At 34.8% G+C, this 25,602-nt stretch overlaps 1 protein-coding gene across 1 annotated transcript; it reads right to left on the reverse strand.

The window, feature by feature from the left end:
- Window positions 1-623: 623 nt before the first annotated feature.
- Sh2d1a (SH2 domain containing 1A) lies at window positions 624-25,268 on the reverse strand. Its single transcript, XM_004860105.2, has 4 exons — window positions 24,532-25,268; window positions 8,925-8,988; window positions 3,228-3,363; window positions 624-2,264 (listed from the first exon to the last, which is right to left on the reverse strand). The coding sequence occupies exons 1-4, from the start codon at window positions 24,666-24,668 to the stop codon at window positions 2,227-2,229; spliced, it is 375 nt and encodes a 124-aa protein (XP_004860162.1). The 5' UTR covers window positions 24,669-25,268; the 3' UTR covers window positions 624-2,226.
- Between the last annotated feature and the right edge of the window lie 334 nt (window positions 25,269-25,602).

Consider the following 25,602-nt stretch of genomic DNA (forward strand, 5'->3'; position numbering starts at 1 on the left):
TTCATGTTGGGAATAAAAAGGTGGAAAAACTTGATGGATAAAAGACTAGCCAAAGAAGATGAGGATAGGCTCATCAACTGGAAAATTTGACAATAATAAATTAAGAAAAGCATTTACATTTTCCAGAGAATCAGTCCAATAAGTAAGATATTCTTCATCAATGCTTTATTTAGTTTATTAATATGTCTGTCTCTGAATATTGTTAAAGTAATATTTTAAGGCAAATTAGGTAAATAAAGCTTCAAATACTTTGTTACAATATGAAAGACCACTAATGATTCCAGAAAGCTTTTTCAAAAAAGACTCTCATAAAAGAACATAGAAATATCATTCATATATTCTAGAATGAACAAATTGGAGTAAAAATTAGTTACATGTACTAAAATTCAAACTCGAGCTACAAATAATTAAAATTATTTAAATATATGCATTTTGGGTTGTTTTGTTTGCAGTTACAAAAAGCACTTTATTAAATACTCTGCCATTTATTTTTAATTGATTTTATTGGTACATTTTAGATATACATAATGATCACATTCATCATCAGGAATTTGTACCTGTACATGATATATCTTGATTCTCCTTTTTTCCCCCATTCCCCTCCCCTCCCTTCAACCTCTCACCTCCTCCTTATTTACAAAAGCTTTGTTTCCATTTTTTCCTTCTTTTCTTTTCTTTTCTCTTCCTTCCTTTCCCCTTCCCCCCTCCCTAGTTCCCTTTCCCATTAGAACATTTTCTTCCTATTTCACAATGTCTATTATACATTTTGGTCCTATTTACACTTTTGGTTTCTCACAACAGAGAACAATGTGGAATAGGCTTCTGAATTCCTTTACAAATTAAAGTGATGCTCTCCCTTCAAGAAATGATGAATTGCCCAAAATATATTACCATGACCATACTCCACCATGCTAAATGTTTAGAAATCAAAACTTGCAGCACATTTCGGTCTCTCAGTAGTTCACTAGTTATTAACCAAGTTCACAGCATTCATGTACAACCCAAAATTCCAATGTCATCAGTTTACAGTGAACCAGACTTTTCCTATGGACCATGGACCAGAAAGTATTGGTGTTGATTCATCTATCCTCTAAAGCAAGATCTACCTAGACATAAAGAACCTCACCTATGTACTTATCAACTTTTATTATTATTGTTTGCTTTTCTTTATAATTTTCTTTTATTATTACAGTTTTCTTGTCCAACACGACAATACACTATCTGAGGGCAGGGCCCAGATATTTTTACTTCTTTACACCCAGGGCTCCGTTATGTTTGTTGGATAGATGGACTATTTGACTCCTGAAGCAACTTGCCATATAATCAATCACACAAGTTAGAAATATATAAATGTGAGAAGAAAATACTGCACAAAAAATCTGACTCTCACTTAGGTTTCGGTCACTCAGAATTGTTAAAAGTTAATATAACCATAAGCTTTCAAATAGGCTTGTAAGGTTAGTTAACCAAGAGCTTTAGCTGCTGAGAATTCCCTTGTAAATGAGGTTTACATAGAGTGGAAGAAACTGGGACAGAGATAAATGAAAAGAAAAATCCAGGTCATAGGATTCCTAAATATAATTTCAAATCCTGTAGCATCAAATACAATAAACATTTAGAGCTTATTTTAAATTATAAGATTTTCAACTCCAGATTAGTCTGTGAATTTTACTGTCTGACATCAGAACACTAGACAAGAAAGTTGCTTTCACATTAAAACAGAAATTCTTCACTCTTTACCTAGTACTTGTGTCAGCAGACAGCTTTATAAATCCCAAGACCCTACGACATTATAGCTAGAGGAGAACTGTACATGACAAAGATGAGGGACATCAATCACCTGTTCACCATACACTCAGTAACTATCAAATAATATATCACTAAAAGTGGTGCGTTGACAAAAGCTAGGGCTTATTTTTATTTTTATTTGGTAAAAATTGACATTAATATATTATAAAGTATTCATTATACCTTAAATTGTTTCCCATTTGAAAGTACAGTAACTGAAAATAACCTATGGAATTATTTTTCCCAATCTTCATTTCAAGCTTCTCATTATCTACAATGTCCATTGCAGCTTTAATATGAAGCAAGATGCTTTCATTGCAGGACTACGATGGTGTTAGAAATGCACTTATAGCTCACTGAACTGTATTATCTACGTTACACAAGACTTAGCATGTATTTAAATTATTGAAAATAAAGCACAAAGTGTTTTCTTTTTCATCATGGTGCTTTCAAGAGAACATCAGAATCTCTTCTCCCTAAAGAAAAATAATAACAAAAATCAAGAAAAGATAAATTTACAAAGTACTACAACTATAGATTAACTAGAACTTGTAAATTTTGCCAACAGTACAAAGCTCATAATACTACAATACAATGGTATACCTTGAGCAACTATTATTTAAAACTGAGTTGTAAAGAATAGAATAGTGAGCATAAAAAGAATAATTGGCCAATTTGTAAATTAGTTTTATTTATATTTCTATTCTAAAGGATAGCTATCCATTAATTTAACTCACTAGTTGAATCTAATTGCCAGTTTATGCCCAAGCCTGGGTCCCTGTCAAAAGCAGATATAAAAACTCATTTTTATTATAAACAGTTATTGTTTCAATCAAAGCATATTTTCTCGCTCCAAACAAATAACCCATTTCCATAGAGGAATAGTCACATGTCAAATAGCTACAGACATTGGCTGGTATTTACTCTTCCACATGATACATACACTATAATAGCTTTGCTCAGGAGATGTTACAATCTGTGCCACTGTAACAATAAAGTTTACTAATTTAATTTCCTTTGTTACAGTAAAATGCATTCATTCAAGCACCAAAAACAGTTTCCTAAGCAAAGGTAAAAGGATAGTGCAGGTATTCTCTACAATATCCATCTGTGAAATCATTTGTGCCTACATTAGTGAAGTGAAATGGTTGTCATATGTCTACGAAAGGGACCAGGAGAACAAGATGGAATGAGAGATTAAAGTGTAGCCAGGTAGAATTTTTTATATTTTTGCACACTTTTATGAAAAGCTTACAGTATAGCATATTGAGATTATTGCACATAAATTAATCATCTGTCACTTGACATGCTGGCTTCATCTACATTCTCACTACATTTTTCCCAAAGAACTTCCAGTTGATTACATGCTTATAAATAGGTTGACTCCAACCCCTGAGCTTCCAAACCCTGTCAGAAATGAATAGTTATACCTATAGTACCTTGTGTACTTCGAGCTGAGGACTTCTTCTCAACTGGATACTGCAGAGGTATTACAATGCCTTGATCTGGCTTCTGAAATGCTGAAATGAGATTTTTTATTTTCCGAAAAAATCTTTTGTGTACCCCAGGTGCAGTCTGGAAAATAAAAGGCCCAGCAAATTATTTACCTACCTCATAATGCTACCACAAAGAAAAACCTACAAAATGTGCAAGGGATGCTCAGAGAGGTAACATTTGTGTAAGTTATTCAAATATTTGAATAGTAAGGAAAAAAAGAAAACAGCATTCCAAAAGAGCTTTCTTTGGTTGGCTGAATATCCCTGCAAGAGGAACTAATGAGCTGTCATTTCAGTTCTCCCAAGGGTGGTATTAGTTTGTACAAGCTCTTGCTCATCGGCCTGCCCTTCTTGCCTGCTACACATCATACATCCCAAACCTCTAAGGGTATACAGGCCATTACCCACAATCAGTTCAGCAACAGAGGGAATGCAGTTAAACATAGAAAAAGCATAGATCCTACAGGTCATTAATAAAAAGCCCGAGGAACCAAAGAAGCAAAAACAATAACCCATCCTCCCTTTCATCATTCTACAATATAAAATACTGCACAGGAATTAAAAATTGACTGTTATGATACACACCATGCATAGCTACTTAGTCCTCAGACTCTTTCACCTCACAATGTGTCCTGCTTCATCCTTCACATTATATTTTTTTCTTCCTTGGGAAACTTCCCCATCCTCCCACAAGTTGCTATCTCCGTCAACACTGCACTATGACAAGGTTTTCTTTAAGACATGAAAATGAAAGGCTATCTCAGGTCACCTTTGTTTATTTGTTTGTTTTTAAAGAGATCATTATTTGCAGGTGACTATTAAAATATATTACTTCCCTGACATCAGTTCTTTTGTAAAGATACTGGCTGAAATCAACAACAATTTCCTGCTAAACTTTATGAGCCAAGCTTTAGGCATCAACTCAAACTGTCATTTTACACAAAGTAAAATAGTAATGCTGTGAGCAATTGAACAATGGGTAGAGGTTTTATTTTTTTACGAAAGTTGTTTTTGGCTATTCCATGTGGAAGATTTTTGAAATCTAAGCTCATGGGTATTTTTTAGCATTTAATGAAAAAACATGAAGGCTGGCATGTAGACTTCTGTCAGCTAAATAGTATGCTGGGGATAGCATGCTGTCCACAATAATACTCAGTCATTTCCCACATTGAGGTAAGTAATTCTTCATAAGAAATACTGCAAAAGTTGCACAGGTTCAAGCAATTCTTTGGCTCTGAGACAGAATCTCTAAATTGCAAAGATATGCCACAGGCACAGAATACATCCTTACACCTTTGTTAGAGCACTTTTTCATTTTCAAAGTACTCTTCCATCTTGACTCCCAGTATATTCTCACAGACTGACAGTTATTGACTGATTGGGTTATTCTCCTTTGGCACTGATAAAAAAAAAAAACCCATAAATACAAGAAAATTAATCAGCTTGCATAGGGTCCCACAGACAACCAGAAACATTGGAATTGTCTCTGTATCCCTTTAAGATTGGGACTGGATCAAAAAGGTTCTAGTGAAGCTACCAACCAGCGAAGAAATTAGACACTCCCCCAGTGTGGAAAGATTTTAATCCACATAATGTTTTAGCTATTTTTATGACTTGTAAAACCATTTGTCAACAGAAGTATTTTATGGGGACTGATATGCAGACTGATACGTGTTTATGGGGACTGATATGCAGTTGACACTTGACTATCCATGCTAACAGAGGAATGATAGCATTGGATACATAGAAGCAATTTGAATTTGGGATGCAGTGTTCCCTTAGCAAATTACTGATCTAATTTATAGTGATTTTCTTAGGCTAACAAGTAAAAATATTGAGTATCAACTGCTATCCTGATGCTCAAATACACAGAAAAGCCCAAAGGCATTAAAGTTGACAGAGAGGTCTCTAAATTCGTTAAAACATACCACTGACAATTCACATATTAATAAATGATAGTTGACTCTATGTAGAATTCTGTAAAAAAATTCTGTAAACAAGAAAAATATTAGCCCAATTCACATGAACTAAGTTAATAATTAGGCAATGGTCTAAAATATAGACATAATATTTGTCTTTCTTAATTCATGGGATCCAACGTTCAATTTCATCCTAAAGAAATCTCAGACTTACCTAGATTTCTAGTGCAGAGAATGGAATGTTACTGCCATGATTTTTCCTGCATGTCAAACTGAAATGTTGTTCCCAAGAGGAGTACAAATATCTATCATTTACCCAAGTTTGAAAATACATTTACTACAAGAATCGTACCCCTGACAACTCCCATCCTGTCACTTAACTCAGCTATTGTTCAAAGTTGTACATTTCTAATGCTGTCATCTCTTAGTTATCCATGGAAACATGTTTTGGATCACCACTGGTCTTCAATATCCTCTAGGGAAATTTTTTCCAGTCAGGTGGTATGTGGTCTGAGAATGCACACTAGTTTAATATTTGCCTTAGCAAAGCATAACTTAGAAAATATAGAATTGTTGAGATGTTTTCTATTTGGGAATAATCCATGCCAGTCTTCTACTATCTTGGTGCAGATAATGACAATATTATTAAATAAACAGGGTTAATCCAGACAATGAGATGAGGGGGCATTTATGTTCAATAAGCCCTCTCCTCCTTAACATGGTCTCAAGCATGCAGCAATCTGCAAAGATGCTATGCTCAAAATGGAGTAAAGCAAATTTAAAAACAAGGCTGTTAAAACCTAAAAAAATCTAAGATCCTTTCCGTGGAGAATATTCTTCAGCAGCTGAAGGGTGCTTTTCTAGGGAGAAGGGCTATTTCTGTCAAATCAAATACAAATACTTGTATATGTATATAATACATTATACATAGCAATTATGATAAATTAAGTTTAACTTCTTATTTAATTATCTGCAGTGATACAGGAATTTTTCAAAGTAAATAGGCATACATAATTTTAATTAGAAATAGTATTGCTTTTCCTTCAGTTAGTATTACAGTATTAATTATCCTGATATAAGTTAACAATGTATTTGAAAATTTGCCCTAATTCACCTCAGAAGTTCAAAAGATTTGTAGTCTATAATTTGTACTTTACAGTTTACTGATGAATTTGTAAGACTAGAGCTCTTTCAGTTTTTTAAGTCTAGATTTTAGAGTTTCTTAAATTCATGGATGTTATTAATAGAGTTAATATTAGTATTTATGTTCCCAAAAGCTCATAATGAAGTAATTTCATTATAAATATGGACTATTTTAAAGAGTCAGAAAACAAAAAAAAAATCATTTAAGTTACAAAGTTTCAGTTGTAGAGACCTCGAGGACTGGTAAAATGTGATATCCCATAAAATACTCTGGTCCATGGAAATAGATTTCACTCTACAGGCATTTCTTGGAATGCCACAGGGGCTTTCAGACATTTTCAAAGCAACAAGAATTCTTTGTTCTAAAGAAATCTTACTCAGAGCCCTACTTTATAAGCAAAATAAAAGAGAACTTCTCAGATTGATGCAAAAGTAGGTATCCAGAAATATATCCACTTATCTCCTCCTCGCCTTCTGCAACCACCTAGGAAGCCCATGGACCCACATAGAAGAGTACTATGGTTCTGGAGAGTATAGCTTTAAAACACTGCAAAATTTCCTCTTCCCTGTTCCAACTATTGATAGCCTTACAACATGGCTCAGACAGGAGTCTTCCCCTCCCCCCACACACACATAAAGCAGCATCCATTACCATAAACACTTTGAAAATCTTCCCTCTTCTGAACTATTGTTCTGAACTTTGCACTGAACTATATGTAATCATATTATTTGGAAATTTTCAAAATTTCACATTTTTGTGGGCTCACTATGTGATAGGACCTGTAACTAAAAGTGTCATTACCTGCATTGTCTCATTTATTCCACCAAATGAGCCCTGTGAGTAAAGAACTATTATTAGGCTCATTTTACAGATGAAGAAACTGATTCACAGAAATTTAAGTATAGTAACCTGTTCAAAGTCATTAGACCTACTGGGAAAAGGGAGTGGGGAAACAGACCTGGAACATGGATGCACTTGACAACAAAGCCCCGGATCTTACACTGCTATCTACTTCCATTTTATATCTCCCCCAGAATATTATGGACTCTTAGAAACAAGAATAAAATTTTATTGACTTTTATATGCTTTCTAAAATTTCACATGGGTACTAAAAGTTTGACATCCGCTTTCAACTTTATCTTTCCCAACTCATAGCACTTCACACAAAGTTGGCGGAATGGCTTTGGGACCAAAATTCTCTAAAGGCTTCTTTTTCTCATTTTTAAATCTTTTTTTCTCTTCTTCCTTCCCCCCATCTCCTTTTTTTTCTTTTTGCTTAAATTCTTTTATTGGTACATTTTAAGTATACAATACATTTACATTTATCATTGGGTGCTTGTACCTGTACATGATGTCTCTTGGTTCTTATTTTTTCCCCATTACCTGTGCGCCTTTCACCCTTCCACCCTTCCCTATTTACACAGACTTCATTTCCATTTTTTTTCTTTTTTCATTATTTTTCCTTTCCCTTCTTTCCTTTCCCCATCTCCTCCCACCACCCCTACCCCTTTGGACCTTTTCCTATTTCAAAGTATCAATTGTCAGTTATTAATCTTTTTAATCCTTATTTACACTTTCAGTTTCTCACACTAGGGAAACTATTTGGTATTTACACATGTGTGTCCTGTTTATTTCACTTAAGAGTTTTGCCTCAATATGCATCCATTTAGCAATAAATGTCTCTAATTTCTCATTTTTTATGGCTGAGTAGTATTCCATTTTATAAGAAAACCATATTTTCTTGATCCAGTCTCCAGTTGATGGGCATTTGGGCTGTTTCCAAGCTTTAGCTGTTACAAACTGTGCTGCTATAAGCATGGGTGCACATATATTGCTGTGGTATGATTCTTCTAATTCTTTTGGGAAAATATCCAGCAGGGGAATAGCTGGGTCAAATAGGACCTCTAGCCCTAGTTCTTCGAGGTATCTCCATACTGATTTCCACAGTGGTTGCACCAGTCTGCACTCCCACCAACAATGGAGAAGGGTTCTTTTCTCCCCACACCCCACCAGCATTTGTTATTGGATGATTTCTTGATAGCAGCCATTCTTTCTGGGGTGAGGTGGAATCTCAGTGTTGTTTTCATCTGCATCTCTCCAATGACCAGTGACGTTGAATATTTTTTCATATGTTTATTTGCTGCTTTTACTCCTTTGTCTGAGAAATGTCTGTTCATTTCAGATGCCCATTTTTGAATTGGGTCTTTGAATTTGTTCCCCCCCTCTCTTATTCCCCTTCCCATTTGAAAATGATTTCTCTACTTCCCATTATCTATCCTTTATTTTGCTCTTTATTTCTATTTGGGGATTCTCACATAAGAGAAACCATGAAATATTTAAACTTGTGTGTCTGATTTATTTCTCTTAACATTATAGTCTTGAAGTGCATCCATTCACCTGCAAATGCCTTAAATACGATAGATCTATGAGCAATTTTGGGTAGGCATTTTAGTGATTTAAGTCTGATGAATATTTTGGTAGTATATGATATGAATTCTCCTTTATAAAACCAACGTAAATTTCAAACACATCTCCTCCATACTCACTGAAAGAAAAATAAATAAAAAAGAACTGTACCTCTGCACTCCAAGAGCCCATTTCTGTCTGGGACACCCGGTATGTATAAATGTAACCTTGATACCTGTGAAAGAATAAATTTCCATTACTGAAAATTCCAAAAGAACAAGGAATGCTCTAAATTTGAACTTACTGTTACATTTAAATGTTGTATACTATGATACACATGTCTGGCACCACTGCATCCACAGGAAGCAAGAACAAGTTACTCTAACTTGCTCGGATACTATGTGTACCTAATTACAGGTCCCAGTGAGGATTCTTTATCTTTTTTTTTTTTCATTGTGGATGCTCACACTCCTAAGGATATTAGTTGAGACACTATACAGACTGAAACTAGAGAAATGTTGTAACTGATCAAAATCATGAATTATTAGATAGTTTTAACAAATCACAGGGTTATTATTTTTAAGCACACATCGTGTCTGAAGGTAAAAACATTTCACTGGAATAAGATACTACCATATCCACTTAAAATAATATTAACATTGATAATACTAATTAGAAAAATAATGTAGTTGTAATATTATAAGCTTATAATATTGTAAGTATATAACTCCACTTTTATAATATTGTTATTATAATATATAGTAATACAATATTACTGTACTATTCGATAACAGATTAGACTAATATAATAGTAATAGTAATTTGAATTTAGAAGGAGTATTATATCATAGAATATTATTCAGCCTTAAAAAAGAATTAAATTCTGTCATTTCAGCAACACAGATGGAACTGTAGGACACTACAAATATATTAAGTGAAATAAGGCACAAAAAATACTATATGTTCTCATTTATTTGTGGAAGGTAAAAAGTTGAAGAAGTACAGAATATAATAGTGGTTACCAGTGCTGGGAAGGGTGTAGGAGAAGAGGAAGGAGGAGAGGATAGTTAATTGCTACAGCAGTGCCTTTCAATAGGAAGAATAAATTCAAATAGTACATATAGCATAGGAGGATAACTATGGCTGACAACAACTATAATTGTATATTTCAAAATAGCTAGTAGAGAGAATCTTAAATGTTCTCAACACAAAGAAATGATAAATGTCTGAGGTTATGGATATATCAATTACCCTGATCTGATCATTACATATTGTATACACGTACTAAAATGTGCAATTACACTGGATATAGGTATACCAATTACCCGGATCATTATGTATTGTATACATGTACTGAAATATCACACAGTGCTCCATAAATAAGGACATTATGTGTTAATCAGAATAAAAAACTTTTAAGGAGAAAAAGGGAGTGCTGCTAATGTACTTGAGCTTATCCTTTTACATGTGGTGAACATTTTCTCCTATTATTCAGTTTATATGCACATTGCATGCCTGTATAATAATTGATTTCTACTATATGCCAAACATTTTACATGTTGTATTAGTTTGCTCCGCTGCCATAAAAGACTATCATATACTGGATGGCATAAACAAAAGAAATTTATTTCTCACAGTTCTAGAGGACAGAAGTCCCAAATCAAGATGCCAGCAAAGGAGATTTTCTTCAGAGGTCTCTTCTTTTGACTTGTGAGTAGTTGACTTCTCACTGCACCTTTCCTCAGTATTCAAGCACAGGGACAGAGACAAAGACCTTTCTCTTTCTGTTCTCATAATGTCACCAACCCTATTAGATTAAGGCTCCACTCTTATGACCTCATTTAAGCTTAATTACTTTCTAGAGATACTATCTCCAAATACAGTCACATTGGAGTAAATGCTTTAAAGATATTTGAGTACACATTTCAGTCCTTGGCATACCATCCATAGCCCTACAAAATTTATGTCCTTCTCCCATCCAAAATGCATTCATTCCATCCCAATGGCCCCTAAAGTCTTCACTTATTCCAACATCAACTCTAAAGTTTTAAGTCCAAAGCTTAATCTAATTATCATCTAATCAGATATGGGTGATATTCAAGGTACCATTCACATTAAGGCATAATTCCTCTCCAACTGTGAACTTATGAGACCAGATAATTTATGTACTTTCAAAAGATAATGGTAGGATGGACATAAGATAGATTTTCCAACAGGATCCAATAGGATTTTGTATCCCTATTCCAACAGGGATAGATCAAAAGGATAACAGTGTGACAGGTTCCAAGCAACTCCAAAACCTGGCAAAGCAAATTTTATTAGATCTTGAGGTTCCAGAGTAATCTCCATTTATTCAATACTCTGCCCTTCAGGCCCACTCAGACAGCAGTGTTAGCCTCACAGCTCTGTGAGGTGGCTCCTTTTCTTTTGTTGGAAGGACAGCCTCACCCAAGCAGCGCAGTTGAGCCTCAGTACTATGCTGTGAAACCGAGGTAGAGTAGTAGCCTTATCTCCCAGACATATGCACTCTGGGCCTATGGTGGGAGCAGCAGCTTGATGATCTCTGAACTGCCTTTGGGGTCATTGTCCCCTTTTCTTGAAAGATAAAGCATGTTTTCAGTGAAATGCTCTACCATACTGCCCATATCATACTGCCCTGTTCTCTTTGGTACAAACTGCCAGTGCCTCTGTTGCCTTGGTCCAAACTCCTGGCTTCTGCTGAGATGGCTGGTTAACATCATGGGTAATCTCCTTAAGGACTGATATTCCAGTCATATCCTTCATATTTTCTCCACAATTTGCAATAGGATGAGAACTTTGAAAATCTTCAAAATCTTATTCCTTTTTACTTAATGATTTCTTCTTCATCTCTTTGTTTTTTGCATTTTGCTATAAGCAATCTATAAGAACCAAGCCAAGCCACTCTTTCAAAATTTTCTTTAGAAATATCCTCAGCTGGGGGGCACTGGGGATATTATTTAGTAGAAGAAAGAAAAGAAAAAAGAGAGAGAGAGGAAGGAAGGAAGAAAGGAAGGAATGAAGGAAGGAAGGAAGGAAGGAAGGAAGGAGGGAGGGAAGGAGGGAAGGAAGAAAGTAGGAAAGGAAGGAAGGAAAGGAACAAATCTCTTCAGCTAAATGTCCAATTTCATTGCTCAAAAAATATCTTCCACAAAATACTAGAACACATTTTAGCCAAATTCTTTGCCACTTTATAACAAAGATTGTCTTTCTTCCAGGTTCCAAAAACATGTTCCTCATTTCCATTTGAGATCTCACCAGAATAATCTTTAATGTCCATAGTTCTACCAGCATTCTGGTCATGGCAATATAGGCTTTTATCTAGTGTGCATCTCAAAATTCCTCCAGCCTCTACCAATTTCCTAGTTCCAAAGCCACTTCTACATTTTTAGGTATTTGTTACAGCCTACCCCACTTCTCAGCACCAAAATCCATATTACTCAGCTTAGGCTGCCATAGCAAAATACCGTAGACTTAAACAATATAAATTTGTTTCTCACCGCTCTGGAGTCTGAAAAGTTCAAGATAAATGTGTCAGCAAGGTATATTTCATTCTACTGCCTGTTCTTGGTTTGTAGGCAGCTATATTCTTAAGGTAGGCTCATTTGACCTCTCCTTTGCATAACTGTTCTTCCTCTTTTATAATATCACCAATCCTATCAGATTAGGACCCAATTGTTATTAATTCATTTAACCTGGATTTCTTCCTAGAGGTCCTATCTAGAAATACAGACACACATAAATTATTAAGGAACATAATTTAGCTCATAGCATATGAATTATCTCCTTTGGGCCCCACAAAAAATCGTATCACCTTTATATTATGAAATTCATTTTATAGGTGAGGAGACTGAGAAGTTAAATAAGCAAAGCCAGAGTAGAGATCAAGCAGCAAAGATGAGATCTGGATCAGGCCCATTTGACTCTAGAGCTTCAGCGCTTGACCTTCACACTGTAATGGATACACAGATATTTAGTAAATATGCCAGTGCTACTTAATTTGCCTTATTAACTTTTTTAAAACTTTTTATCAATTAAATTTACTTTAATGGGTACACAAAAACATAAAACTACATATTAATTCAGTATCTTGTGACACATGTTTTGATACATGTATAAATTGTGTAATCTTATATCAAGTTAAACATACCTATGTACTCAAACACTATCATTTTTTATCATAAAAAACTTCAAAGTCCTTTCTTATAGACTTTTTAAATAGTATTTATAGTCATCCTCACATACAATAGCACATCAGAACTTCTTGCTCCTATCTAATTGTAATTTAGTACCCACTGATCAACCTCTCCTCATCCCTCCTCCCTCCCTGTACTCCCTAGCCTCTGGTACATATCATCCTACTCTCAACTTCTATGGGATCAACTCTTTAGATTCCACACAAGTGAGATCATGCAGTACTTGTGTTTTTGTAGCTAACTTATTCCACTTAATATAATGACCTCCAGGTCCATCCATGTTGTTGCAAATGACAGAATTTCCTTCTTTTTATGGGTGAGTAGCATTTAATTGTATACACTGTTTGTGCCACCTTTGCTTTACTCATTTATTATTTGGTGGACACTTATGTTGTTTCCATCTCATAGCTATTGTGAATACTGCTGCAATAAAGATGGGAATGCAGATGTCTCTTAGACATACTGATTTCATTTCCTTTTAAATGGATTTGTTGGGTCATGTGGCAGTTCTGTTTTTAATTTATTGAAGAAACTGCACACTGTTTGCCATAATGCCTATGCTAATTTACATTCCCACCAACAGTGTATAAGTGTTCACTTTTCTCCACATCCTGGCCGGCAGTTGTTCTCTTTGGTCTTCTTGATACTAGCCATTCTTACTGAATGCAGTGATCTCTTTGAGGTTTTGTTTGCATTTCTCTGACAGTTACTGATGAACATTTTTATAATTTGCCAAGTAAACTTTACTTCTGTAAAATTTAACATTTCTATGAAGTAAAGGTTTATTTGGCAAATTATGAGAGAAGTATACTGAGTTTAAAAGTTTGAATCGGAGTATGAATCAACATGGTTTTATTTAATGCATTTTCTGGTTACTGTTACTGAGCACAAGTTTGGATAAATAGACATCTTTACTTAGGATACACACTAAACTCCCATTAAAATCAATGTGTTTCAACTTAAAAGAACAGATAATGTTACAGTATTAGAAAGTCATGTTTGCTTGAGTCATTTACCATATTTGTCATTAACTCTCTTTAGAATTAGAAGTCTTTAAATATTTTGATTAAATTGTTATTCCTTTAATTTATATTCATCAGTACTGGCTACCTAAAGAACAAAAAGCTAAAACATTCTAATCAGGTTCATTTGATTTGTGACACTGAACAAAAAGTTAGTTTAACTCCTGGTGTGATCACATGAAATGTTTCATTTTTGTTATGAAGATTTAGAATATTTAGAATATTTAGAAGATTTAGATCATATGTAAAACAGTTTGATATATTCCTATATATATGTTGAATAAGTATAAAATATTCCATTGTTAAAGTCTTTTGCTTTTTTAAAAAGTTGAAATCTTCCTTAAAGACCACTGATCTCAGCAAGTACTCTACAGGGAACAAGTAAAGACATTTGATTTACATTTTTCACCATGGGAACATGAAACATAGGCTTTAAATGAATTTCTTAAAACTACACAGAAAAATGGAGATGGAAGCAGCATTGGTCCTTAGCTCCATTGGTCCAACAGCATTGGTCCTTAGCTCCATTTTCCCTATAGGAAGTGATTAATGGCAATAACTCAGTAACATTAAGGGTGATGTGGAAATGTATTCTTTAAAATCTCAGCAACAAGGCAAATAAAATAGTAAGCAGCATGTTTTCCCCATTCTAAAGTGGTTGGTCTCTTAAAAGTACAATGAATCTATCTCCCTACCATCATTCAGCCTCATTTCATCAAAATAAATGAGTCTGTTTTGAAAATTGTTTCCTAACGAATCTGATCTTATCGCACTTTCAGTTAAGCAGCTGGAACCTGAGTACCACTTCAAAACTTCTTACCTCCTTTAGTCTCTGAACAAACTGGTGTCAATGACACATAAAATTTCTCATGATTAACACATCTAATATTAACAATTTCCTTTCCCCTCCCCGCAAGCCCCTTGAATTTCTGAATGAGCAAAATCATTTTGCTTCTCAAATAAGCCACGAGTCCATAATTTCCAATTTAAGTTGCTCAAATACCTGATCACAGAGTCCCTGTAGCTAATTCTCATTATAATATGCCATGGATGGAAGAGAATTAAAATAGTACAACTCAAATTGCATTCTTAGGACAAGAGTATTAGCATCACCAAGGAGCTTCAGAAAAATATAGAATCTCAGGCCCCAGCCCAGACCTGTTGAGTCAGAATCTTTATTTTAACAAGATTTTCAGGTGGTTTGTATATACATAAAAGTTACAAAAGGACTGATTAAAGTGCAGAAGGAATACCCACACCTCGTTAGGAAAATTGACAGCAAGTCCCCCAGTGTCAAACTGGCTCATTTCCCCCACCCAGGGCATTGTTACCATCCCTCCCCTACTCACGCAGTCTATGCGTTATGAATGCAATTTTATTTTTATATAAGCCAAAGCTTTGTCAATTATTTCAGTCTTCATAGAGAAAAGTTTATGAGACATTTTAGCCCTTCTTTTCCAACTAAATTTCATAGGTTTATTTCCTATGGTTTAAATTATAAAAGAGTAATTTTGTACTATAAAATTAAACTAAGATATTGCATATGCTTTTTGAAACCACATATACCCTCCCTGAATGTGTAGAAAATCACTGTTCTAGGAAACAAACTGGCAAGATATAATAGAAGTTATAAAACTATGCATATATTTGACCAAATGACCTTGCTTATCTTCATATACTCCAAGAAAAAAATCAAGAGGAAAAAGCAACTTGACAACAATTTTCACAGTAGTTGTATTTTAGTAGTGAAAATGAAATTAACTTAAGTACCCCTAAATAATGATTCTTTAAAATAAACGAATCATTTTTTGATATGGCCCCAAAAGTACAAGCAAGAAAAGTAAAAAATAGAAAAATGGGATTACATCAAAATAAGAAGCTTCTGCACAGTCAAGGAAATAACAGAACTAAGAGACTATCTACTGAATAAGAGAAAACATTTGTAAATCATACATTTGATACCCAGAATACATAAAGAACACAAAAAACTCAATAGTAAGAAAGCAAGTAACCTGAGTTAAAAATTGGCAAAAGATGTGAATAGACATTTCTCAAAAGAAGATTATAAATAGTAAAAGTGTATATGAAAAAAGTGCTCAACGTTACTAATCATCAAGGAAATGTAAATTAAGACTATAATGAGGTATCAATCCACATCTGTTAGAGTAGCTATTATTGAACAGATGAAAGATACGTGCTGGAGAGGATGTGGAGAACAGGGAACCCTTGCACAGTGTTGGTGGGAATGTAAATTAGTACAGCCATTATGGAAAATGGTATGAAGGTCCCTCAAAAAATGAAAAATAGAAATACTATATGATCCAATAATCCCACTATTGGGGATATATGTCTGAAAGAAACAAAAACAGTATGTCAAAGGGAATATGCACTCCCATGTTGACTACAGTATTATTCATAATAGCCAAGATATGGAATCAAACTAAGTGTCCATCAAATAATGGAGAAAGAAAATGAAAAGATTACATATGGACATTATTCAGCCATAAAGAAGAATGAAATTCTGTCATGTGCAAGAAAACTGATAGAACTGGAAATCATTATGTTAAGTGAAATAAGCCAGGCATGGAAAGACAAATACTATATGATCTCACTCAAGTGTGCTATCTAAAAAAGTTGAACTCACAGAAATTGAGAATAGAATAGTGGTTACCAGAGGCTGTAGGATTGGAATATGTTGGTCAAAGGATACAAATTTTCATTTAGGAGGCATAAATTCAACAGATCTATTGTACAACATGGTAACTACAGTTAATCACAATGAATTGTATGCTTAGAAATTGCTGAGGATAGATTTTAAATTTTGTCATCACAAAAATAAGTATGTGAAGTAATTCATGTTAAATTAACTCAATTTAGTAATTTTATGATGTATACATGATTCAAAGTATCACACTCTACACAATAAATATATGCAATTTTTATTTCCTACTTTAAAAATAATAAAAATATAAGAGAAAAATAAGGAAATGGTTGCAAATTATATGAGAATTCCAATATATTAGAGTCCTATATTTTCAAAAATTTTAAAGTACATCGATCATGTTGACATAAAATAATAGCATTTGTAAAACATGGACACAAAAAGATACTACCCTGATTGAAACCATTCAAAGCTATCTGTTCCTGTATGTTTTTAAACTAGAAGTAAATTTAAAGTAATGTAAATGCATTCTTGAATATTAATTTCCCCTATGAATTTATTTAAGCAAACTACTAGCATTTTTTAAAGAAAAAGAAGCAGAATTATAGTTTGGACTTTTATAAATAAAAAATCAGAAAAATATAATTCATTTTTTTAAATTGTTGCATCCTCTTTTTAGGATTACTCCCTTTATTAATACAGGCAAATGAAAAATATACTTTGACTGTAACTTCCTTCTCCCACTAAAATGTATTTTGGACTTGTTTATAAGTCTGGAATTTTAAATTTATCATAAAAATTCAGAAAGTAACTAATTGGTAGAGAATAGTGAACTTTTAAAAATTGTTGCCATTAATTTATTTCCATAACTAATATTTTACATTTTAATGACTACAAAGCATTGTCTAGTCCCCGCTGATATTTTATTCCATCAAAAGCTATCCCTAACTTTCTAAAAAGTGTTCAAATTAAAAATGGTTCACAAAAAAAGCCATCAACTTATCTCTTATTTTCTCAATGGGTCAGTGTGGGGGACAGATTTTAGTTTAAAACTAACAAAACCACATCAATTCCTTCTTTATACCACTTCAAGGAGTACCCAAAAGAAAAGATTTAGCTGCATCTGACTTTATGACACTGCAAATATAACAAGCTAGTTCCCATGCCCTCTATGTCTACAGAAAGTAATGCTATTCAATACACAATTATGTGATTGATTTTTTAAACAAACATTTTATATTCTGAGAAATATTGTCCTACACAAAACAATCATTATTGAGAGCATATTCTGATTCAATAGGTTTCCAAATTTCTTATAGCCCGAAGTTTATTCTTTTGGTGGTGGTGGGGTGGGTGGTGGTTACTAGGGATTGAACTCAGGACCTTGTGCTTGCCAGTCAGGTGGCGGCACCATTGAGCTAAATCCCCCCAAAGTTTATTCTTTCACAGTGAATTTGAATTTTTATAACAGTCAAAAGTCATTTAGCTTCAAGAATAATGGTAAAACTGTGTGACACTGGCTTTGATTAGTTACAACGATAATTATAATCTCTTGTCCTGAATTGCACAGAAGTTTTATTTACATGCAATTATGCTAGTGTAGGGCCGGGTCTATAGCTCAGTGGTGCTATGCCTGTCTGGCAAGTGTGAGGTCCTGAGTTTGATACCCAGTACCAAAAATAAATAAATAACAATAATTATGCTGGTGTGTAACTGCATTGCAACTATTTATAAATCTTTTATTTATATTAACAAACGTATATTAGATGCTAACCTTGTAAATATGAACTCATGTAATAATCATGACAAGTCTCTAAAGTACTGTTATTCTCACCATCCCTTGTTTTATAGAGAAGAAATCTGAGGCACAAAAAGTTCAAGTAACTTACCTAGGTAATATAGCTAAATAAAGGTAAGAGCTGGGATGCATACTCAGAGGATCTGGTTAGAAGATCTGGGCTCAAAACCACCATTTTATGATGCCACTCTCTTAGACAGAATGAATTAACAGATTGGTCTTAAGGGCAATTCCAAAAGTGTAATTCACAAAAAAATGAGGGCACCTGCTTGGACATAGGGCTGAAGCTCTCTCCACTGAGGGAGACAGCAGGCGAGGAAGCTAAAGGAAAGAATGCAAGTGGTGAGAGCCCAGCAAAGGTCATCACAGACTCCCTCTTTGCTTAAACTAAATGATACCTTCAGACTAATTTGGCAACTTCAATTTTCCATTGTCAACCAGTCAGCACTTGATTTATTTGCTTGTCTATTTGAATTGTCTGTTTGGTGGTGTATGGGTAGCAAATTTAATCCTAGGCTGGCCTGGAGCCTCACTCTGCCCTTAGTAAATTGTACTCAGAAAATTCAAAATACTTTTGATAACCTAAGTTATCATAAAGATGTGATACTAATATATATATCCAATGGAATTTAAAAGCTAAATGTAAATTAAGTTGTAATTTTTCACTAAATGAAGTTAAGGTATAATTTCAGTTCTTTGACACAGTGTTCCTATCTATTGCAACTGATAAGCTCAAATTTTACTTTGTCACCACTCATCCCCATCTCTCAAGTTCAGTTGTTTCATAGGCACTTTATTCTCAGTCATCCCATCAAATCTTAAAGGACAAAAAGATAATTACACTTTTATCTAAAGACATATATGTCAAATGACTTCGTTATGTGTCTTTGTGGCTAAACTATAATACAATTTCTTCTTCCAAATCGTCTATCAGATAAGTAGCAAAGTCAGGTATTTACAGAAGGTTGCTAAGTATGAAAATATGCTATTTTTCAAGCTAATGTATAAAATATTTTAAATTAGCTGCCCTCATGTCACCATGTAGCAATCCCAGTAAGCAGTCAGTACTTTCCCAATGGCTATTTCTACCTGGAGAATGAGAAGGAAAAAAATAAGAGGGTACATATTTATCTTAATGAGAAGAAACTTTATGTCCTCACAAAATCAAAGAGGATAAGGTAAAAGAAAACTATTTACATTAATAAGAGCATTCAGTATCCTGAATGAATACAAGAAAAGTACATAAGATCAGAGTTTTCTTATGCAAAAATAAATACAGTGAAAATGGTTTCCATTGATGACAAAAACATAAAAAGACATACATATTCACACAAATATTAACTAGAAATAATCTTAACAAAAATATGTATGACCTACAGGAAGAAAAGTATAAAATTCTATTGATAGTTATAAATGAAAATATAGTAAATACAGAGATGAATTATGTATTTGAAAATAAAGAGTAAATTCTTTGAAGATGAAAATTTTTTCATAATTTATTAATGAACTTAATGTAATCCCAGTGGGGCTTTTCAAATTTAACAAAATTATTTAGATTTCATCTCAAAGAATCAGTAGGTAAGAGCCAGGCATGGTGGTACACACCTGTAATCCCAGCACTCGGGAGGCTGAGGCAGGAGGATTGCCATGAGTTCGAGGCCAGCCTGGGCTACATAGTGAGTTCAAGGCTATAAACTTACAAAAAAAACTGAAGTGAAATTTTATGACATCTCTATTTTTTTTTTTGGTACCAGGGATTGAACTCAGGACCTTATGCTTGCCAGGCAGGCAAAATACCACTGAGCTAAATCACCAGCCCAGACATCTCTAAAGGAGAAATAACTCTGATCTAAGATGTAATGGAAGAAATCAAACACAAAGAAAATGAGTGATGGATTGACTACTAAAATTGTTAAATTATTTGTGTGCCAAAAAAAAAATCAATGGCAAACACCAAACTGAGAAAGGATACCTGCAACAGGTTAAGGATTAACATATATAAACACACTGTGTCAAGAAAAACAGTAAGAGCCAAGTGTTTAAATGAAAAAAGTACACAAACAGCCAACCCATAAATGAAGAAATACAACATTTTAACAACCACTTAAAGACACTCAGTTGCCAATCAGAGAAATCTAAGAAGTACAAAAAAAATAGGATGTGAATATAAAATAAAGAGTGAGATGCCAAATTTCAAGGTTTTTTTTAAACAAAAATACCCATTTCTAAGGAGGATGCAGTGAAATGAACACTCTCATCTATTACTAATAAACTTATAAACTGGAATAACAATGTAAGAAAAAAGATTTGATGGCAATGTATACGTAAAGAATCCTAAATTGTTCATGTTTTCTGACCTAGAAGTTCCACATTTTTAAATCACATAAGGAAATTATCACAATACAAAAAAAAGTTTCATTGTTGGAAATATTAATCATGGTAGATTTTATAATTTAAAAAACGGGGTCAGGTATGGTGACACATGCCTGTAACCCCAAAACTTGAAGGCTGCGACAGTAAGCTCACAAGTTTGAGGCCAAGGGTCTACATAGCAAGTCTCAGGGCAGCCTAAACTGGAGAGCAAGATCCTATCTCCAAGGAAAAAAAAAAGTAGAATGATTCAAATGTGAAAATCTGGGTAACTGACTAAGAAAAGTATCGTATACTCACCTGCTATACAGATTATTAAAAAGATGTACATAGTCACACAAGTATTAACTAGAAATAATCTTAACAAAAATGTGTATGACATATTATCATGTATCCATTAAAAATAATGTCCTAAAATCATCATCAGAACATTATATATGAGAGGGTTTTTTCATGCTAAGCATGATATGCACTAGAATATAATTTTGTAAAAACACATATATGCTCATAAAGCAATTCATTTTATTAAAATATTGAAGAAAATTTACATAATTTTCAATAATATTTGTATTTGGATATAAGAATGTTTATAATTTTCCTCTGTTCCCTGGTCTATGTTTTTCAAATTTTATATCACATAAATGTAAAATTAACCATTTTAATGGATTTATACTAAACTCTAGACTTTTTTTTAGGGAAAATAGCACTTTAAATGAAGGTGAGCTAGCCTATAAATAGAAGATTTCTTTTGTGCTTTATGAGATTCTGTTTTTTAGAACTGAACAGAAGAAAAAGGCAGTATGAGAAAGCCAAGTTTGGGGATTCAGAATGGGACAAAGAGGCAAGCATTGATTGGAAGAATACTTTAAAATACAGTTTGAAATGTATATGGAATGTGTTGTCTTTACAATAAAACTACAGAAACTAAAGTTCAACCAAATTTTTGTGGTGAATGGGAATAAACAAAAGATAGAAAGAGACACCATTCTGAATAAACTCTGAAATCAATGCATATTTGTTAGCTACATCTTATTATTCATGCCTATATGCCACCATTTACGTTATTTCTACTAGATGTCATAAGCATAAGCGTTTTGTTTTAAAATGAGTACACTGTCATTCTAAAATAAAATTTTATTTGTAATTGTAGTGTAGTACCAAAAAGAGGGAATGAAATATTTATCAAAAGGTACACTCAAGTCTAAAAGATTGAGAAACTCTGATAAAAGGTAATGTATCTTTGTGTCCTCCCTCTCCAACAGTCTAGCTATCATCCTAAAGTCCCATAAGACTTTGAGGCCTCAGTGTACCATTCAAAAGGCACAATAGGGGAACTCCCAACTTACCTACTCTTTTCTGCTACTTTTTGAGGAGGTTTTCAAAGAGAACTAAGAGTCATAAAACTGCATTTATGCAAGATTCACTTTGGGTAGAAACAAGTGCCTGAGAATTTCCAACCCACCTAAATTAATTTCATATGTGGCTCTGGCTTACTTGGCTAAATAGCTAAAGGCCTTCTCACTTCCATATTTCATTCACAGCTATCATTTGCAGAAGGCAAAACATGAATTACTATTTCTGTTTTATAAATATGGACACGGAGGCCTAGAGAATTTGAGTGACTTCCCCAGAATACACACGCTGGTTTCCTAATATCAGTCCAACACTCTTGGCAGTTAAAAAAAAAAAGATGGAATTTGCCTGAACAGTTAATTCATTTAGTCAAAAATATTTGCTGAGGGCCTATTATGTATCCAGCTATGTTCCTGGTACCAGAGACAATGTCCCTGCCCTCATGGAGATCACATGTTTGCAGTAAAACCCAGCAATATGTAAGAAAGCAAACAAATATCGAAGCACTTAGCTCCTTGAACAAAAAACAGAGTGTGACAGCAACGAAGAAAGGGCATTTATTCTAGATAGGGTGATCAAGGAAGTCCTCTGGAGGGAAGAACCAATTGAACAAATATGTGAATCAAATGTATGTTTGGCAGAGGAACAGTAAGTACAAAAATCCTAAGTGAGGAGCATGCTTGCGAAAGGTCCAGGTGATCAGTGAGGCTGAAATATTCAATGTATCTTACCATATATTGTCTACTGCCGTCTCCTCTGCTCATGCTTCTTTTAAACGTTAATTTTTACCTCTAGGTTAAGGAGTACATCCCTCCTCTGTCAGCTTCCCTATGAAGCAGCCTCTTTACCCACCAGTCATTCCTCTATCTTCTATTGATAAGAACACCTAAGAATCCTAGTGGTTCAACTCCGGAAAAACAATTGCACACGCATAACATAAGACCAGAACCCAAGAGATCAATAGCATCCACATATCTACCTTTAATCTTTTAAGATAAATATATTTAGCATGACCTAAGAATTGCCACAAACAAGGTTTGACCATTGCTTAAAATCAATTTACAATGAAAATCCTCTAACATCATCCTCAGTGCAATCTTTCTTCATTGACCTAGTAAGTACTTCAAAAACACGCAGGGTATCGTCAGGAACTAAACTCACTACCAAGCATTTTCCTTTGTTTTATTTCCATCTAGAACCTCCTGTGCAGGACTGGTATTTTCGTGGGTGTTTTCATCCTGCTAACAACAATGCTTGAGCTAGGTCTTTCCTTGGAAATGCCCCTAAGAGTACTAAAAGAAATCAACTGAAAAGAATATAATAATAATACCAATAGTGTACATTTACTGAACATTTACTATATCTCAAGTCCACTGCTCATTTTTATATGTACTATGGCATTTACTCTTCACAATTCGATAACATAGATCATAATATGATACTCATTTAATAAATGAGAAAACTGAAGGACTAAGACATTAATCTGCTGAGGTCACAAGCCTCACATCTGACTAACATCTGATTAGGTCTCAGATCTGCCTGCTGCTTCTGAAGCCCTGCAGCAAAGATGCAGGTGCATCTGATTCGAAAAGGGGCGATAGGCTGAGACATGCCTAGGCAAAAGACCAAAGCTAAACCATAACAAGGGTGTTTTCCCTCTCTGCTCTTTACAACTGTTCATAATCCTAGCTGTTACAAAAAAAGGGTCCTATTTCTGAAACCTCTGGTCCCCCACACAACTTCTTAAAAGGAAACTAAATAATCAGATCCAGAGAGAGACAGTTTTACTCACACACATATCCTCCCTCTCAGCATCCCGACCTAAATGGTATTGCATTCTTAAAGTAATGGACTCCATCTCTTAGTCTGCCTGCCTCTTCTCACTGGATGTGATGCACTTCCTTTGGGATGATATTTTCAAACCCATGTCGGGGAGAGACCTTTCCTTCCCTCAGGAGCTGATGGCCCCAAGTCTGAACAGTTGGCCATCCCATGGCTCCACCTTCCTTGCCTCTCCTAAACAGAAGTCTGGAGGCTGGATCTTTCCCAGAGTTCACTCATCAATTCTTCGCCATGTTTTCCCACCCCAAAGGACATTCAACACAGCTGCCACAAAAGACCTTCATGAGGCCCTTCTGGAGAGCAGAAGGCTCTGTAGATAAAACCACACTGAGGGACCTAGGCCAAAACATGTTCCACCACAGCCTTGGGATAAACCTGAGGAAGATTTGGGGCCACAGGGCAGGCCCTGGAGGAGACCCCAGAAGGCTTAGCCTCGACTGTCTGTGACTACCACATGCACCCTTGACAGGCTCAGACCTGTCATGTAGCCAGTCTGCTACCGCCGCCATGTACTCACAGCACACACAGGCAGTACACGCCCGGAACACTCTCGCTGTCCCTCAGCAAATAGCTGCCGTCCAACCCCGTGGCAAGCAGGAGCTTCTCCCCGGTCTCTCTGCTGATTTTACCGTGATATACAGCTACTGTATCCATGGCCTGGTGGATTCCAGCAGCTGAGGTGGGGGATTTTAAAAGGGAGATGCCACCGCCGTGGGTGCCTCTGCTAGGAAGGAGTCAACCACCTGACTCCCAGTTTAGCCAGATGTGCAAAATGAGACAAGCGCCCAAACAACAGGATGTTGTCTACCTGCTTTAAAACCTCCCTCTCACACTTCAATTAAAACCAGCTCAGCAATTTAAAGGCGTTCTATCAAATTTGTCACAGTTCGATCTGGCTCTCCAACACAGGATTTTTACGGACAGGGGAGGAACACTGGAAGGAGGACCCAAGCTTTGGGCTGTACTCCCAATGTAGACCTTGAATACAGACAAGCAGACAAGAGTGCTTGATAATGCTTCAGTACTTGCATTTTCCTCCAGAGCCACCAGAGATGATTTAGCTTAACTAGTTTCCAAATGGGTTGACAATAGAGGCATGTCATAATGTGGGAAAGAAACACACTGACAAAATGAAAAGACCAAAAGCTCTAAGATCAGAACACTCAAAGTATCAGTACAAAATCACTAATGAACATACCCATATGGCTTCTGTAGAATCAGAAGTAGTAGGAAAACAATGAATTTGGGGCAAGTTCTTCCTCTCCTTCCTTCTCCTCCTACTTCATGTGGTCATCTTGAACAATCGTGTGTGTGTGTGTGTGTGTGTGTGTGTGTGTGTGTGTGTGTTGCTAGGGATAGAACCTGGGGTATTTCACATGCTAGGCAAGTGCTCAACTACTGACTATAGATCAGTACCATTTGAACAATGTTGGTCCTGAGCAAATATTTATTTTTAAGTAACAGCATTAGTAAAGATTTTTTTAAAAAATTGCTGACAAAATATTCTATTTTGCACAATTTAAAAAAAACTCATCTCAATTGGCCAGAGGTTTTATAAAAGTTGTAATAAACTGCTGTTATGGAAAGA

Source organism: Heterocephalus glaber, unplaced genomic scaffold (assembly GCF_053883595.1).
Source record: "Heterocephalus glaber isolate CG9 unplaced genomic scaffold, H.glaber_assembly_v1.0 deba00001729, whole genome shotgun sequence".
Taxonomy (NCBI): domain Eukaryota; kingdom Metazoa; phylum Chordata; class Mammalia; order Rodentia; family Bathyergidae; genus Heterocephalus; species Heterocephalus glaber.

What these genes read in the sequence shown, in the direction of transcription:
- Sh2d1a (XM_004860105.2), bottom strand. Translation starts at nt 24,668, where the DNA reads ATGGATACAGTAGCTGTATATCACGGTAAAATCAGCAGAGAGACCGGG. An exon ending in GTGTACTGCCTGTGTGTGCT is followed by an intron (nt 8,989 to 24,531) that starts GTGAGTACATGG and finishes ATTCTTTCACAG; the next exon opens with GTATCAAGGTTACATTTATA. An exon ending in CTCAGCTCGAAGTACACAAG is followed by an intron (nt 2,265 to 3,227) that starts GTACTATAGGTA and finishes ATTTTTCTTTAG; the next exon opens with GGAGAAGAGATTCTGATGTT.